Consider the following 17,783-nt stretch of genomic DNA (forward strand, 5'->3'; position numbering starts at 1 on the left):
AATCAAGAGCCCCACAAATACAGCCAGAAGAGTAGTTAGGTGTCTGGAGCAAAAATAGAAAGTGATGGGGGAGGCTTACACAGGTGTGCCAGATGCTGTGCAAAGCAGGAAACAAAAGACTTGAAGCAGAGCTTTACATAGGAGCAGATACTCTATGTTATTATTTTCCTGTTTTGCTTTCTTGGGAGTTTTTTTTTTTTTAATGTATGCACCACACATCAGAAAATACTTATTTTATCTCTTGCCTTCCATTTTAATTTGTAGTTTAGCAGTCATGTTATATGAAAAACATCTACCATCCATCCTTTGTCTTGCTGTTCCCTTTCTGTCTCTGAAGGCACCAGGGATCAAACCTACTGTCTAAGCTAATACCCTTCTGTCACACACAAGCAGAAAAAGGGCCAGGAAAAAGTCACAAGTGACCCCTCTCCTTGCAGACACAGTGACAGAAGGCAACAGATCTTTTCAAATGAAAGATCGTGAGAATGGAGTAACAAGAACAGTCAGCATATTCCCACAGGACAATAGTCTGCCTGTTATTCAGGGTGCTGATCCTGCCAAGCTGTCTAAAACTACATGCGTGAGTATTAACAGTGCCTCAGTGCCAGACATTTCATACCTCCAAAAAATACCTTTAGATGGATTACATGGGAAAGTCTCTAGCTTGCTCAAAAATTGAATTCAGCACTGAGACCCTGGGACTCTTGTGTCAGTAGTGTGCACTGTGCTTCTTGAAAGCAAGAGACAACTGCATGTCAGATCCAGAGCAAGAGAATTTCCTCTTCATGTGAAGGTCAGGATGCTGCTGATACTATTTCTTTTCTCCCAAACAGAGAGTGAAAGTGCTTGCAAGTGCATCCTTTCGTCTAATCAAGAAGCCAGAACTCCAGGAGTCCACTTCTCATGGACTTTGGGGTTATGATCTCTTCCTGCTAAACTCATGCACTGCAGGAACACTGTGGTCTTTAATTTTTTTAAGGGGTTGTTACCTTTTTGAGTGTTCACATTCCTAATTAAAAATTTAAGAAAAAATCCCTGGGAAGATCTATCAGCAATGCATTTAATTCTCTGCTCAGCCCACAGCAGGTATGAATGTGGGCTGTCAGGATGGGGTTTGCTCGCAAACAGTTAAAAGATTTCAATATACATTTGGACTCTGAGATCTTGAGTTCAACCACTTAATGGCAGCCCAAGATGACACAGCAGCAGCAATCTTACAGTCAAAATGTTAATGAGACATGGAAAACTATTTATCCAGCACGTGTTCTCTAGGTAGGCATCCAAGCAGGGTTGGTGTTCTCTATCTCAGCATAGCTGCCTTTACTCAGAATCTGTGTTCTGCTTGTTTCTGTAGGGCTGTATCCTGCCCTATGGAACACAGTATGCCTCACTGAAATATAATTTCCTTCTACTGTGTGAGGGGTTCTGCATGTTCCTCTCCTTGGTGCAGTTCAGCTTTTTGGGCAGGATTTTTCACGGAGAAGACAAGGAGGAAGTTGCTGACAGCCTGCAGGTGTCAAGGTGCTGACCAGAAGGTTGAGTAGTTACACCCCATAGCTGTACCACAGCATGCACAGGAGGGAAAAACCTCATCTTCATTGCTGCAACTCCTACATATTGTATTGTTTCAAAAAGAAATGCCAGTCTCCTGAATGCTACAGAAGGTTGTCCCCTCCTCCCAGGCAAAACCTTTTCACTTGGGCTTTTTGCCAGTAGCCAGGATTTGGCCCATATTGAGAGAATCAGCCTCTTAGCCATGATCATTGTTCTCAAAACCTAAAGCTGCTCATATGGCGTTAGACTCCCAGCAGCCCACTCTTGTCTCCCAGGATAGTCCTTGCTATATTTAGGACTAAATCCTCCTGCAGTACCAGGCTGACCCCTTAACTGCACAGCACTCAACAGCCCTTTGCCTCTAGTCCTCTGCACTGCGTCTGCCATTGACCCTCAACAGGTCTGCCCTCACATTTGTGTTTGAAGATATGAAGCAAACCAGTTGTCTCATCAATTTGTAGAGGAGCCATAGCTAAATTTATGTGTTTCTTTTATCAATGTGCTTTTCCATGAAAGATTTACATTGTGTTTCCAACTATGTATCTACAGGGCTAAACAAAGGATTTCTGTGTATTACTCAAAATGAGCTCTCATTGCTTACAGTTATCCCTCTTGCTAAGGCTCTTTCTTACATTCCTGTGCTTTCAGCCCAGTGTAATTTCATTTTGTGGGCTGAAAAAAAAATTATGCTTTTTAGTTTAGCAGGGAGGTTGGTCTGTATTATAGGATATTTATTAATTTTTTTTTCCCTTAGTAGTAAAAGCAACTTGCTTGAATGTGAAAAAAATGCACCAGCTAAAACTTGGTGTAAATTTTGTGCCTTGAATACTTGAGACTGGCAAAAAAAGATTTTCCAGAGCAATTCACTCTTGACCAAGACCCTTATGTGCCGTTTAGCAACCTGAAGCATTTCTTTTCCAACTGTAAATCCAGGACAGCCACGCAGTCCCGCAGAAGCCAGAGCATCCAGTCCCGCCTGGCCCTGCTAGATGGCAGCACTGCCGGCTAGCAGAGAGGCTCCGGGAAGGGGCTCACCCTGGTTCAGGCAGGCAGCTCAAACAGCCACTACAGCGTTTTTGAGAAGAGTGAAATCCTGAATGCAGAGACCAGAATAAGCAGATCGAGAAGCGCTCTTAGTGGGGATTTGGAAACATTAAAGGGAATTAGAATAAAAAGTGCATGTTTCCCTGCTTTCTCACCCCTACTGGTGTTTTCCTATCAAGTTCAATCAGGGCAAACGTGAAGGTCTCTTCTGCAGCTTCTTCACTGTTTGGCTCATCTCAACTGTGCCTGCTACCAACTACTTCAGCTTCCAGAGCTGATGCAGCAATTTTTACTGCTTTTTCCAAAGCACATTTTAGCACCATCATTTAGGTTGAATGCAGTTGATCATAATTGCTCCTAAAAAGTGTTACACTCAGTTTTGGCACAAGCAACTGCTAAAGCGGAGTAGTGTCCTTTCCTTTCTTTGGCATTTTGGGAGATTCTGGTGGTGGTGTGGTAGGGAGTTCTGCTGGTCAAACAGGATTCTTGAGGATGAGCTGGGAAGAGTACAGCAGAGTTAACAGGACACATCTCTAACCCGTGGATAGCAGGTTTTGCTGACTGCAGTATGTGTGTGTGCTGGCAGAGGGGTTAACCTCAGTTCCTTTGCCACAAATGTCTGTGCAGAGCAGAGGTGCCGACAGACAGGCACTAGGCTGCTGCCAAGTCTAATTGGAAGGTGCAGCAGTCACACACCATGTGCTTGCAGAAGCGTCTGCTTTCTCCTTCCCACGTCCTCTTTGTGCTATAGAGACAGCTCTTCCAAAAACAAACTCCAGGCAGGTTCTCAGTTGGCATCTCTTCCCATCCTTCCAGCAAAGGCCACAAGGTCTTCACTCAGGCAGCCCTCTCTCATGTGTGAATCTGCAGTAAATTCCTCCCCAGTGTCAAGCATACGGGTGGCACAAATATTACCATTCATTGCATTGTGCTGTTATTTATTTAGTTGTTTAATCTACTGCTTTACATTGCTTGTGGCCTTTTCTTTTAATGGATTTGTCTGACATGTTGCAAATCTCCTTTGGAGTTGGCCAGAGGTTTGGCTGCATGATTGCAATACAAAAGGGGTCTCCAAATCAGCTCTCACTAGTTATTACCAGGTGTTGATGACAGGGTAAAGGAGCGCTCCAAAAGAATGCAGACATTAGTGGGATAGCTACAGCAAGGAGGTTTCTGACCAGTTTATGAAAGGCAAAGTGGACACTTGCAGCTCAAGTGCATCTCAACAGCTATCTAGCCTTGGTGTAAACTGAGCTAAAAACCATGGAATAGAATCATTAAGGTGGGCAAATAACCCAAAGATCATGAAGTACAGCCTTTGACCAAATGCCACCATGTGAATTAAATCACAGCACTAAATGCCATCTCCATTCATTTCTTGAACACTTCCAGGACTGGTGACTCCACTGACTCCCTGGGCAGCCCATTCCATTGCTTAACCACCATTTCAGTGAAAAAAATATTCCTGATGTCCAACCTGAACCTCTGCTGGTATAGCTTGAGGCCATTTCTTCTGATTCTGTCGCTGGCTGCCTTGGAGAAGATGCTGACCCCCACATGTCTTCATCATCCTTTCAGACAGTTGTAGAGTGTTAAGGTCTCCTCTGAGCCTCCTTTTCTCCAAGCTGAACAATCTCACCTCCTTCAGCTGCTCCTTATCTGAGTAACTTTCTAGACCCATCACCATTTTCATGCCCTTCTCTGGACATGCTCCAATACCTCAATTTCTTTCTTGCAGTGAGGGACTCAAAACTGGACACAGGACTCAAAGTGGGGCCTCTCCAGTGCCAAGTACAGGGGCACAATCACTGCCCTGGCCCTGCTGGCCATGCTATTGCTGATACAGGCCAGGGTGCCATTGGTCTTCTTGGCCACCTGGGCAGACTCTGGCTCATGTTCAGCTGCTGCAGACCAGCTCTCTCAGGTCCTTTTCTGCCAGGCAGCTTTCCAGTCACTCATCCCCCAGCCTGTAGCACTGCCTGGGGCTGTTGTGACCCAAGTGCAAGATCTGGCACTTGACCTTGCTGAACCTCTTACCACTGGCCTTGGCTCGTTGATCCAACCTGTCCAGATCCCTCTGCAGAGCCTTCCTGCCCTCCAGCAGACCAACACTTCCACCCAACTTAGTGTCATCTGTGAACTGGCTGATGGTGCACTGGATCCCCTCATCCAAATCATCAGTAAAGATGTTAAACAGGACTGACCCCAATACTGAGCGCTGGGGCCACCACTGGGGACTGGCTGCCAGGATGTAACTCCATTCGCTACCACTCTCTCAGCCCAGCCATTTTGGTAGTTTGTAAGCAAAGAGTGCACCTCTCCAAACCAGGGACTGCTAGCTTCTCCAGGAGAAGGCCATGGGAAACAGTATTGAAGGCTTTTTTGAATTCCAAGTAGACTTAATCCACAGCCTTTCCCTCATCCACCAGGCAGGTCACCTGGTCATAAAAGGAAATCAGGTTGGTCAGGCAGGATGTGCTTTTCCTATACCCATGGCTAGCTGGGCCTGATCACTTGATTGTTTGGTATGTGCTGTGTAATGGTAGTCAAGATGATCTGTTCTATAAATGTGCTAAATGGGAAACCTGTGCTTGAAGTGAGCAAAGAATTGGCCATTTCCTTATTCCCCATCATCACCGAAAGTTTGCAGCTCTGTTTAGGCATGAACAGAGAAAAATTTATATCAGCAAGTTCAAATTTAAGGGCTTTATGGAATCTAGCTGGTGTTCAAAGTTCATGAGAACATTGTGCTTGGCCTTTACAACTCCAAAAAAATCTCAAGCCTGTCACAAAATATCAAGATGAGTAAAATACTAGTGAAATTAGGAATGGATGTTTAACCACCGATTCTCTTCTTGTCTCATATACACAAATCAGAGGAAAGAACCAAGGTTTTCTGCTAAAAAGAAACATTCTTAATGGAGAAGGTAATTCCTGGGATCTACCATGTGCCTTATGCAAGTAGATGTTATTATTTTTTTATCATTCAGGATTTTTCCCACTTTTTTTTTTAATGTTCCCAATGTTCTGCTTATCTGGCACTCATGCCCTCCTCAGGGTCACTGTGCTTTGACTGTGAGGGGGAAGAGAGACCTGAGATCACATTGCAGCACATTGATTTGGAGCAGGTGCAGCTTTGAGATGGTTTCTGCTATCTCAGCCACCTCCTACATTCCCGTCTGGATTGCAAACTTTATTTTTTCCTCCCCTTTTCCCCTCTTGTCAGGAATAATTTACTAAACCTGTCCTTCATCTCTTTCCAAAGGTAAAGCTTGTGGAAGGAAAATAGCCAAGAGATGCTGAGCCTCATCAGGGTTTATTTCCCTGCACTTAAGCTGTCAGCTGTCAGGGTTGGGATTTCCTATTGGTTTCACATCATTGTAAAATAGAATTTTTTTGTGATTTATCTCATTGGTTCCTTTATTTTCTAAAAGGGACAACATTTCCCCCTTTTAAATGTACTTTTTGTTCTTCTTTACATCATGTAATGGTTGTGGCAAGTGGAATGGTTATGTTGTCTGAAGCGTAACTCTCATGACAGAAGACCACGTACAGACAGTATGCTCAGTGAAGCTGGACAGCCCCCAGGACCACTGCGTATTTTCCCCACCATGGAGGAGATGTGATTCAGGTGCATAAAACACAAAAGAGCATCTCCTTTTTCTCAGAGCGAGATGCAAGCAGATCCCATTGCCTATGTTGCCTTGGTTCAAGAGCTGGGAAACAACAGTCATGGGGACCTTTGATAGCAAACCTGTTCTGCTTGCAGGGGTCTTGTAAGGGATTTGTTTGCTTCCTGTAGATGAAATCCACTGCACTTAGAAAAACAGGTTCTTGTTCACTCTCCATGTTAGACTGACATTTCCCAATGTGCACCCATGGTCACAGGAGAGTATTAGTACAGCCAGCACTCATCAGCAGCATGCTGTGTGAGGGACTGAGTGACTGGTCAGCTCAAAAAGCCAGCTTGCCAGGGCTCCCTCACACATGTCAAGTCAGTGTCTCCACTTGCAGCTGCCACTGCAGTGGCCTGAGATGGCAGCTCGGTGCTCAGAAAGAGCTGGCAAGGCTGCGGGGGAGACCAGTGGGAGATGTGATTCCTGTCAGCTGCTGGCCAAATCTTTAAAGACTTTTTTTCCCTGCCTTTTATCTGGTTTCATAAGCTACCTTTTTATGGTTTAATAGATCACTTGGGCAGTTTTGTTAGATGATTGTTTTAAATCCTTGGGTTTGCAATGTAATTCGCTAAAGGATTGCTGTCTTAGGGCTGGAGCAGGGAGCTGTGAGACTGAGCCACACTTGGGAAGTGGTACATGGCAGTGGCTGGGAGAGCCCACACCACCTAGAAGAAATGGTCCTCCTACTCTTGTGCAGATGGGGCACAGGAACTGTAAAGAAGTGTTGCAGTGATAATTCTGGACAGACTGCTCACAGTGGAAGAGACTAGAATGTCTGCAGCTGCATTGTTAAAAGTTACACAGGTAGTGCATTTACTTTTTCTGTTTAGGGAACCAGCAATAGTGAGCTCATCACCCTGTAATAAACAACTTAAGAAATGGAGAATTATCTCAGTATAGAGATGGAAAAGCTCAGGCTTCTTACCAGCACTGTCGCATAATGTCAGGGAGATTGTGCATGTTTATAAAGTGCATTGCATTGGGAAATTTCTGTCTTTAACGTGGTTATCCTTTCTTTCCACCCTGTGATAAAAAGGTGGAAAAAAACCCAGCTGCTCAGTAAAATAAGAAGTGAGAGATCAGTGGGTTGCAGTGATCCAAAGTGAGGTAAAAATCCATGACAGAGAAGGACAAGACAATTTGCACACATTGCACAGAGCAACTAAATCCAAGCCCATACCTCTGCCTGTTGCTCAGGCTTCCACAGAAGAATATGATCAGTTGTTAGATCTCCTGTAGCCTTCAATATATTTATGGAATGAGGAGCTGCTAAACATTAGCTGTAGGTTCTCCCTAGGAAGTTGCAGATTCTAGAATGCATAAGAGAAAATAGCTTGGTGGCAAAGAACAGAGTAGGCTACAGATGAAAACAAATGTTCTAGCCACTGGTTTGTCCCATCCTGCAGCTAGATTTGGAGTGTAAATGGGCTGGACACACACTGCAGCCACAATTTTAGCAGAAATCTTCATGGTGCAGTCTCAGTAGGGATTTTCACTGTAGCAATGCAAGTTGTTCTGTACTGTTGCAAATTGGAAGTCAGTCTTTGCTGATCTGAGCAACTGGCTCAGATTTCCAGTAGGTGCTTCAGAAATGCAGTGTTGTAAAATAGATTACTAGTGTATCATTCATGCCTTCAGTCTAGAGACTGTTGAAAGCAAGCCCTTTGCATTCTTACAATTAAAAAGTAAAGTTTGCCTCTGTAGCTATGCATGTCTCTCTTTTTCCTATGCCCAACCTTCTTTCTTCATTAACATTCAAAGCCTAGGAATAGTTATTCCCTGTTTGATTATATCTGTGGTGATCAGCTGAAAGGTAGCACTGTTGCTGTTTAGTGATTCCAAGATGTGAAAAGCAGAGAAAATGCTTCATACCAATTAGCTAACTGCAGTGGCAGCAGGGCTGTGGCTGTGTAATAGTCCTGTTTCAGGGAAGAGCTTCAGTTAAGAAGGCAGCTTGTGGTTTATTTCGTCTCAGCATCAAAGCAATTTTTTCTCCTTCTGACCACCAGTTACTGAGTTTATACTGTTTTAAGGTCAAATACATGAAGTTGTCTTGACATGAGCAAGAGTGATAGTTGTCACTGGCATACAGGTGGGTCGTTTGGCCAGCCTCATGTGTTGTCCTTTGCCTCTGTCTGTGTGGCAATGAAAACTGGAAGTTATTTTCCAAAAATGTTATCCTCATGTTTCTGACCAGACACAGTTGTCTGACCACTGGTAAAGAAACCATTTGGAGACATAAAGACAGTAAAAAATTATTCATATCTAGCAAAATGTCAATATAAATATCCCTGTCACCCACCATGTTGCCTGAGCCACAGCACCTTCCTGCCCACTCAGCACCTGTCCCACCTGCACCCTGCAGGCACTGGCTGCTGTAAAGAGGATCACTGAGAGTATGAAGGCTCTGGAGACCCCTCAGGCCCTTTACTGTTGAAGGGCTACAAGGCTCCCACTTAACTCATCAGTCTCCTCATGGTCCTGGAAAAACACCAGTTAAGTGGGTTTGTTTCCCAAGTAGTTACAAAGAACTCATTAGGAGGACATGGAGTCTCCTTGGAAACCTTAAGATGTAGCAGTACAGGCAAACTGGTTGAGGTATGGTTTAAATCAGCAGAGTCTTGAGTTTATGCTAGTTGAAGTATTTAAGAGAGAACTGATGTTGAAAATCCTTATTCATGTGAGAGAATACAAACCTTTTGATTATCATATCCATGATGTGCATTATTTTCCCTCTTCTTGTCTTAGGGCATACTTGGCTCGTTCTGTCCTGCATAAATAGAACAAATGTCCCACAGCTGGATGTCAAATCTCATGGAAATGCTGTACATGAGCAGTATGAAACTGTGCCCTACCATGTGTTTTTTCTGAAGCAAGAAGGGTGACAGTTGCCAAATAGCTTTATATGAACGATTCTATTGCAAAATCTTGTGCTGTCCTTTGGATAGATAGCGCTGCACAAATGAGGATCTGTCAAGACTAAAAGCAAGTATGGAAATTAACCAGTAAAAATTGTTCCACACCAGGATGTAGCTCAAAGAATACTACATTTATGCTGTGTCAAAAGAAAACCAGCGGCCCTCATAGGACTACACCAAATAGTGTAAGAAAGCTGAATTAAGCAGTTCTTCTGTGTATAGACAGGTCATTGCTAATTACCCGTGATGGTGAAGATAAGGGAATTCTGCTTGGCTTGTTAACACACTGAAATAAGCTATGTGACTTCTGTCTGGCTTGGTTCTTCTAAAGTTTCACGTACAATGGCTTTAGGGCAGGAGAGAATATTTCACGTTGTATAATTCACTATAGATAAAACTGCTCATTGACTCTATAAAAGTGCTTCCTTGAGCAAAGTCTAAGAGAAAGGTCCAAGGTGCCTTTTTTCCTCTTGAGCCCTTCAGTGTGTTCTCAGTCATTGTTTGGTCAAAGTATTTTGATTTGATTTTCCTGGTGTTTGGGATAATATCTTTTGTAAATCCAGGGATAACTAGGAGAAAAGCTGACTGTGTTAAAGGATTCTCAGCAGGAAAGTAAAGCTTAGCAAGGAAATTAGACAAGGGTATGTATTAAGTTCTGCTGCAATGAAACACCCCTTTTTAAATTTGAAGATACACATAGTAAGTGCTCTCAGTGCAAACTGGTAACAGCAGTTTGGCTTAAGAGATGACCCTAAGAGAGAGACTCATTCAATGTAACTTCATACATAGGATGTAGCTGTCCACATCGGAACTAGTCATATAACTTCCCTGCACAGTCACCTCAGATACAGGCTTTTTCAGGACATTAACACATTGGCTTACTTGAGTGCATGTCTAAAGTGGAGATGGAATGTGTGCAAGTATCAGTTCCCCTCCATGAACAGAAAGGGAGTGCTGAGTGATTGTTCCAGTACCTGTAGCTGGTAAAATGAAACCTAATCTATGAGACAATTTCTGATCTTCATTTCTTCTTTCCAGGGTAGGCACTTTCTTATAATCTGGGGACTTCAGAGTGTTGCAATCTTTGCAGAATAATCCTGATGAGTGAATAATGTGTGCTAGCCTTTGGGGTGAGGGCCGTCTCTCTGTTTTGTGTTCATACAGCCCCAGGCACAGCAGGGTCCTGCCCCAGGATGGACCTCGTGTACACCACCACAACACAGATAATCAATAACAGCAGACTTAATTAGAACTCTGATCAGTCTCTCTTCCTTCCAATTCTCTGTGTTTTAAGTTCCTGCGGTGTCTAAATGAGGTTTGATAACAACTCTCTGTCTCTCATTCCCCCTATCCCACAGGAGCACATTTACAAGCTGATGAAGAGTGACAGCTATGCACGCTTTCTGCGTTCGAATGCTTACCAGGACTTACTGCTGGCAAAGAAGAAGGTATCTGTTGGAAAGGACATGCTTGCATCTCTTAGCACGTCTTGATTCTCGCCTGCTGCTTGCTGCAAGTGTGAAAGTGAAAATATTGTTTGCATTTTTTTCCTTTAAGAAGGGAATGAGCACTTTTATCTTCTTCACTGGGGGCATGGCATCCATGTGCACAGCCTCAGCATGAGTTTCAGGGAAAACATGGTGACTCAAGGTAAAAGTAGTGTGGGAAGGTGTTTATCTTGCACAGCTGTCTCCCAAACTCAGTGCAGACAATATAAATTATATTACCTCTTCCTCATGGAAAAGATGGCATGTGATATGAGAAGCAGAACCCATCAATCTTTTCATTACTAGTGCAAAATTCACCTGTTAAGGTTTTCACCTCCCTAGTCTCACCATGTGATATTCTTTTTGGATGCCTTACCTATAGATCCCCCTGCAGCAATTCCCATACTCCTTTCCCTTGCTTTTGCCTCCCCAGAGATGCTTGCTTTTCCTCAGAGACAGGGAATAATTGCAATGCATGTAGTAATCAAAAATTCCAGCCGCATTGTCTCACAAGAAATCTGGGTTTGAGCTCTTCTTAGCCTTTTTGATATCTGCATGAGCTCTGCCAGCACCATGATTCTGTCAGGAGCCTCCAGATCAGGGTAGCAAAGGAGCAGTTATGTGAAATTACAACTCCTGTCCTCGAGTCCACTCTTTCTAAGGGGTCTAGGAGATAAGCTACTGATTGCTGCGTGTGTGGCTGTGCTCAAATGCTTCCTGCAACTCCTGATTAATTCCCATAGCTCTGTGTGTGTGTGTGTGTGTGTGTGTGTGTGCATGTGCATGCCATGTACATGTGTGTATGTCCTAATTGCATTTGGCTTCCAGGACTGTACATAAACTGACTCCTGCAGCCTGAGTGTGTGGTTTCCCATCACCATCTTCCCTGCTGTTTTTCTGCTGCATTCTCTGTGTGCTGCCAAATTACATTGCATCGGCACAATACAATGAAATCCCAGTGGTATTTTTGTCCTGATTGTCATTGTGTGCCCTAAAAGCATACATATGGTGACAAAAGGAGACAAGCCCCTCTGTCTGCTGTGCCTGAGACTACTGGCAGGTGGATTAGCGAAAGGTAGTGGAGGGGAGCAGTCAGCCTTCTGTTTCAAAATGTCTGGTCTGAGACAGCATAAACCAGTGCTGCTTACATTTAGAAGGGTTGGACCTGACTTAGCTCAGAGACTGGGGAATGAAGAAGGCGTGAGGCAAAGTCTTCTGATGGTATAAACCATAAAAGCCTCTGCCATCTTCCTACCCCCAGCAGCTTATGGCCCCCCTACCACCCAGTCTCCATTGAACACATGAGGGTTCGTGTGCTTGAAAGCCAGGAGAGCTTTCAAACCCATTCAAACCAAAGGTTTATTTTTTTGCAATTGTTGTTTGCTGTCAGATCAAGCCCTGGATGTGTCAGCATGACATCCTCATCCCCCTGCAAACTGCCGCAGGAGCAGGTTTTGGTGTCATGTTAACGCAACCGTGAAAGTAAGAATCAAGTTTCTTTTAGAAAGAGCTGTGGGTGCACAAGTAAACATAGGAAGGCACAAAAAAGGCAGGAGTAGATCAGTGCAGATGTGCTGTTCATCAGCTGCACATAATGCAGGAGGCGGGGGGGGTTGGTGTTACTCCAGAATCTGTAAAGCTCTTTGCAACCACATTACACTGTGTTGGGCAAGTGAATGTTTTGGAAACAGTAGGTACAGAGATGATGATAGAAAGAACATGACATTTCTGTACGCTGAGCCACATGGTCCTATCTTCAGGACGTTTGGTGCAGCTTTGAGAGGCAGCCTTTTAAAATTCCTCTAAATAGCTAGAAAGCAAGGGAATGAAAAGAGGAACCCAGTGACACATTAGAGCCTGCAAATAAAGTCCTGGATTTACTGATGTAAATAGAAATTCAGTGCAGTTCTTTAAGTTGTGATGAGTACATCTCTCTGAGGCCTGTCTTTCCCCAAAGTCATTATCCTCACATGGCTTGTACACCACGCTGATATGACATAGCTTACTTTCATTACTGAAAATAAGTTCTGTCAGAAGCACAGCGTGATGGACGTGGGGCAAAAGAATTGCTTGCACTAAGCAAATAAACTACGGCTTCAGATTCCCACATTAATGTTTTGTGGATTAGTTGGTGTCATTTAGGATCTTTTGCTCTCCAGCACTGGGTTATAGCAAACTGAGAGGGCAGGCAAAAGGGAAAGGTAGACTGTGTGGCTAGAGCACAGAACTGGGAGCCATAAAATCTGTATGCTTTTCCTGGTTACCCTACATAACTTCATGTGTGAGCTTGGGGAAAAAAAGTTCAACCTTGCCTGTCCTATATCCTCCTCTTTTTCAAAGGGCAATAATAATAGTGACCTGCTCAGCAAGAGAGATGCCAAAGGTTGATTAGTGCTTCAAAACATACTTCACATTTCTGGTATTTGTAAAATACTGTAAGTTTGAAGAGTTACTTTCTTCCACACCATACAATAACCACAGATGTGAGAGCTTTCCATGCCTGCTCTGGGAGTACACTAATGGAGAGAGAACTTCTGGGTTGAGATTGAGATACAGTGACAGAATTATGAGGGGAACATATTGTTCACACCACTAACTGATGCAAGACAGCAGACATGGGCTGTGTACAGGCCAGACATACATATTTTGTTAATCCATTTTAGATGTTTTTTCTCCGTTCTTCCCAGTGTCATTATTGCAAGTAACCACAGTATTACTGGCCTCAATCCTGCAGATTCATGGTGCTCAGCAGGGAACATGAGGTTGGCCTCCAGCAAGGGTGTGATTAGAAGCAGTGAGCTGTAGAGGGGAAAAACTGGGTGTAGCCTTCTGTCTTGAACAGAAGGCCTCCTCCCTGCCAGGCTGGAGGAGAGATGAGAGCACAGCCCTGTCCTCAGGAGGAATGGCCATATGCCCAGCCCAACTGGAGCTCTGGGCCTCCATTCCCAGCCCCCTCTCTGCAGCAGGTAGAAATCATGAATCTGCTGAAGGTGTGTGGCTGGGCAGTGAAGGGCTGGACGTGCTGAGATCCCTGAGCGACTCGCTGCGTTTTATTTGTGTATCTATGCAACACGCCCCGCTGGTGCTACGCAGAGTCAAGCACTGACCTGCTCCTGTTTCTGCTGATATGCACCTTGCTGCAGGATACTTACAGCAGGTAATCACCACTGCATTGCCCTCCAGCCCTCCTCCACAGTAGCCAAAATGGTGGCTGGGTGTCCTTAGACAGCAGTGATCCACCTGTCAGGACAAGTGCTGTGATAAACTTCCTCAGTCAAGGCAAGTAGGCATTTTGGCAGGGTGACTTGGCTGCAGAGCAGAGGTTTATTCCCTGGGGAAAGAGCGTTGTGGATTAGTTAGTGCACCATGGAAGGAGATGTGAGTGCACAGGAACTTTTGTTAATGGTGAAGAAGCAGCCAGACACGTGCTCTGCTAGTTATTTTTGCAGAGAAGGGAGCGAAAGGAACAGAAAAGACCTCGAGGTACTTTCCATTACTCACTGTAAAGGTGAAACAATGACATTGGTTGGCATCTCTGCATTACTGAAGCGGCAGCTGAACTGTCACAGTGCTGGTGTTCATGTCAGCCTGGGATGGGGTGGCTTCCTGTCACCCAGCCCTGCCCACAGGCAGGGAAGCATCCTGGAAAGACAGCCACAGCTGTAGTGCAGACAGGCTGCGAAGCTATGGGAGTGAGCCCTGCAGCACTGAGGGAAGAGCAGGTTGGTATTTTCTTGGTTTAGAGTATTGTTTTACTCTCCAGCTGGTTCAGTGTGAATTCACCGTGATCCTATTCAAATGAACACACAATATATGCAAAATACTCTGGCCATTTGGTAGCACTGTACATGCCCTTTGTTTTCTCACTTTGGACAGGTAGATGTGACTGGCTGAGAAGCCCAGGATGTGCTCCTGGCCTTTTCTGAACCCGGGGTCAGGGATATTATTATTCTTTATTTTTATCTGATCACATCCCCTCTGGAACACATTCTTTTTCATCAAGTTCAAAATAAACCCCACTTCACACTCCAAAGTCTCATACCAAAAAAAGAATTCAGTAGCCAACAAAATAAATCCATGGAGGGAGGGAGGTAAAGAATTTTGCAGACCTTATGTTGAGAAGACTGAGTTTCTATATGTATTTCACTTGCCCTTTTCAGATCCCTGGCAAAAAGTGTCAGCAAGGGGATGCTTAGGAGCTTCATGCCATGAGGAGCAGGCTCCATTTCCAGCACACACCTTTTGAAGCATTGCTTTTAACCACACCCCCTGTTGCCAGCTGCTCTGTATTGTTCAGGAATGTTCCTGTTGCAGATTATGCCCCCTTCTCAGTCCCATCAGGGCACACATGGCCAGTTCGGTTCAGTGGCAGGACTTGTCTTGAATGTTATAAAGATGCTGAGCAATTTTCTCATAATTACTTTTAATAGTCAATGTCAGCTGGTTTTCTTAAGTTTTCTTCTACTTAATTTCCTTGCAAGCAGAATCTACACAAAGGAACTTAAAGTTTGGATAGCTGGGTAAATGATTAAAAAAAAAAGGAAAATTCAGAGAAGCCAGTCAATAATTAGTGAATGGCTTCTATGTGGTGAGCTGTATTTTTCTGTTGTCTGCCTGGGCTGAGAGATTTTCGTCTGATGGTTGTTTCATATTTTATCCAAATGCATATGTCCTTTGCCATTAGCTGGTGGAGTCTGTTGGTGTATTTACTGGCAAAGATTGCATTTTTTGCACCTGGGAGGACTGCATGATTTGGCATGCACTTGTGTTTGTCTGCCTTTGCCCCTTTGCACACACAGTGTATGTTTGTGCAAAGGCTGCTGTGGCTGCTGCAGCAGGCAATGGCTCCGGGGTCCACACCCCAGGTCTGTTCCCAGGACTGGGATAGGTGTGATTCACTCTTTCAATTATTTTTTTCCTTTTTGCACTTTGTTATTTTTAAATTTCCTTCATCTGGTGTGCAAGGCAGCCTCCCCAGCTCAGCCCCGTGCTGCAGAGCTGTGGGCAGGCATTCCCTGCACGGCAGGCAGCCAGCCACACGGGCAAGCAGACAGGAAGAGCCAGCGAGCTGAACAGCCAGCACCCACACCCACGGACATTCAGACTGCTCAAGCCAGCTCATCACTCTGCAGCCAGCCTGCCTCAGCTGCTTTTTATTTCACTAGAAAATGTCATGCTTTGACTCAGAGCTGGATGCCATGGGGATGAGCTTTCCACGCATCCAGCTGGTCCCAGCCTGCCACTGCCATGCCAAATGTGCAGAGTGACTGCAGACCGTGCTTTGCAAGGCGCTTCTGTGAGACACTGGCGGTGCTCTGCGCGGCTGCTTCCCCACACCTCCTCAGCTGAGGTAGGCAGCAAACAGCCTTGCGTGGGGGCCCCTGTGCCAGACAAGCTCTCAGCACCTCAACAAGGTGCTCATGGTCTTTAAAGACCACCATCCTGCCTTTCTGCTGGGTGGGAAGATGCATCACCCTGCTCTGTAACAGAGATACTAAACTTTGACAGTGAGTGCAGGGGTACAATGTGGCCTGTATAGCAGCTCACTGTCCTTTGACCCCAGTGCACACCAGAGCTCCACTTCAAAATGCAATTGGGTCAGACACTGAATTTCCAGCCTGCAGCAATATCATGCCATAGACTCCAAGTGCCTTGCTCCCCTGAGCCTTGCAGAACACTCAATCTTTTGTTCAGGTATTTCTTCTCCTGAAATTGTGTCTTTAACTTGGCTGCTGGTGGGTCTCACGACCTGTGTAGAGGCTTAGTGCCCAGCTGGACACTGCTCTACTCAGTCCTGCCCACTGGGACATGTCCAGCCAAAGTAGCAGGAATGCAGCTCCTCTCTGTCACCTCTGCTGTCTTGGGGCGTAGGGACACCACTGAGGCTACTTCCAAGAGGGAATCTGTGATGCTCTGAGCACATGCATGGCTCTAATATTCAGCCAAACAGTGGGGCTGATGTTTCTTTTGCCTTTTCTCTCCTCTCACATGCAAGGAGAGGCAATTAACCATTGGATTAGTGCATGTTAAATAGTCCTTTGGGGCCCATTGGACTGGGTACATCACTGCCTTCCTGCCAGCCAGGAAGGCTCCTTTATTCCTTGGTACTTGCTCTGAGGCCTTGGCTCCATCCTCTGTGTGGGCTAAAATGATGTGCCTCTAGCTTTCACTTTTGATAGCACTTTGGGACATCAGAGCTGATTCTGTGGCTTCCTCAAATGGTTATAAGTGTGGAGGTTGCTTATTTCTTTCTTCTGGATAAAGAACATTTCTTGTCTTAAAAGGGCCTTATGTTTTGGTTTCATATTTGGTGATGCAGCAGGGACAATCTGCCCCATTTATCCATGAGATGCTTAAGACTAACCTTGTAGACATCAGAGAACAGTGAAAGCTGTGGTAAACATGCAGAAGAATCGAAAGGCTTTGCCTAGACTCAGCTACACAACTTCTCATCCAATTTATCTGGTCTGGTTTTGGCTTCTTTATGTCTTCTCTACCTGATTTTTGCACTGGTCCTTTGTCCCGGGGATTGTTACTGCAGCTGAATGTGTGGCAAATGGTATGTCAGGTAGGTGCCTCTCCAGTGCAGTGCTTGTTTCCAGTGCACTGTGATGAACCACATTACTTTGGTTTTCCCTTACATGTAGCTCCTTATTCCCTTCGTGGCAGTTTTATTTCCATCTTACCACCCCCATTTTGCTGGCTCACCACATTAAAATAAGTGTCTCTCCTGGAAATCTGCAGTGCCCACAGCTTTCTGACTACAGTGAGCTTTCTTTGGTAGCATTGAGTTTCTTCTCTTCTCTATAACTATTTTTTTCTCTTAGATATTCCAGCAAACATGCCAATAAATTATTTAGTTCTTCCTTGTTAGTGGCGATTAGATCTCCCTTGTGCCAAATGAACGAAGTGCTGCAGTGAGCAGCCTTCTCAGGGATATGTTAATAAAGCCATGATGCACACATTTGTTTTTCTCACAGTGCAATTGAATGTCTTCTTGCATATGAATAGTCCTGTACTCCAGGTACAAAAATATCAGTGCCCCGAACTGCTCTGTATCTTTCCGTCGTCTTGCAGACATGCATATGCTGTCTTGTGTTTTG

General features: G+C 44.8%; 1 protein-coding gene across 11 annotated transcripts in view; it reads left to right on the forward strand.

The window, feature by feature from the left end:
- RGS6 (regulator of G protein signaling 6) overlaps nt 1-17,783 on the forward strand; it is a 260,910-nt gene that overhangs the window by 223,436 nt on the left and 19,691 nt on the right. For 9 of the 11 annotated variants that reach the window (XM_064424434.1, XM_064424436.1, XM_064424439.1 and 6 more), the window contains one exon: nt 10,552-10,641. In XM_064424434.1, coding sequence (XP_064280504.1) covers nt 10,552-10,641 — 90 coding nt within the window. Of the gene's footprint in view, nt 1-437; nt 615-833; nt 1,043-10,551; nt 10,642-17,783 lie in introns of those variants that run through there. The other 2 variants (XM_064424435.1, XM_064424441.1) reach the window with 2 other exon arrangements.

The sequence above is a fragment of the Passer domesticus genome, chromosome 6 (assembly GCF_036417665.1).
Source record: "Passer domesticus isolate bPasDom1 chromosome 6, bPasDom1.hap1, whole genome shotgun sequence".
NCBI lineage: Eukaryota > Metazoa > Chordata > Aves > Passeriformes > Passeridae > Passer > Passer domesticus.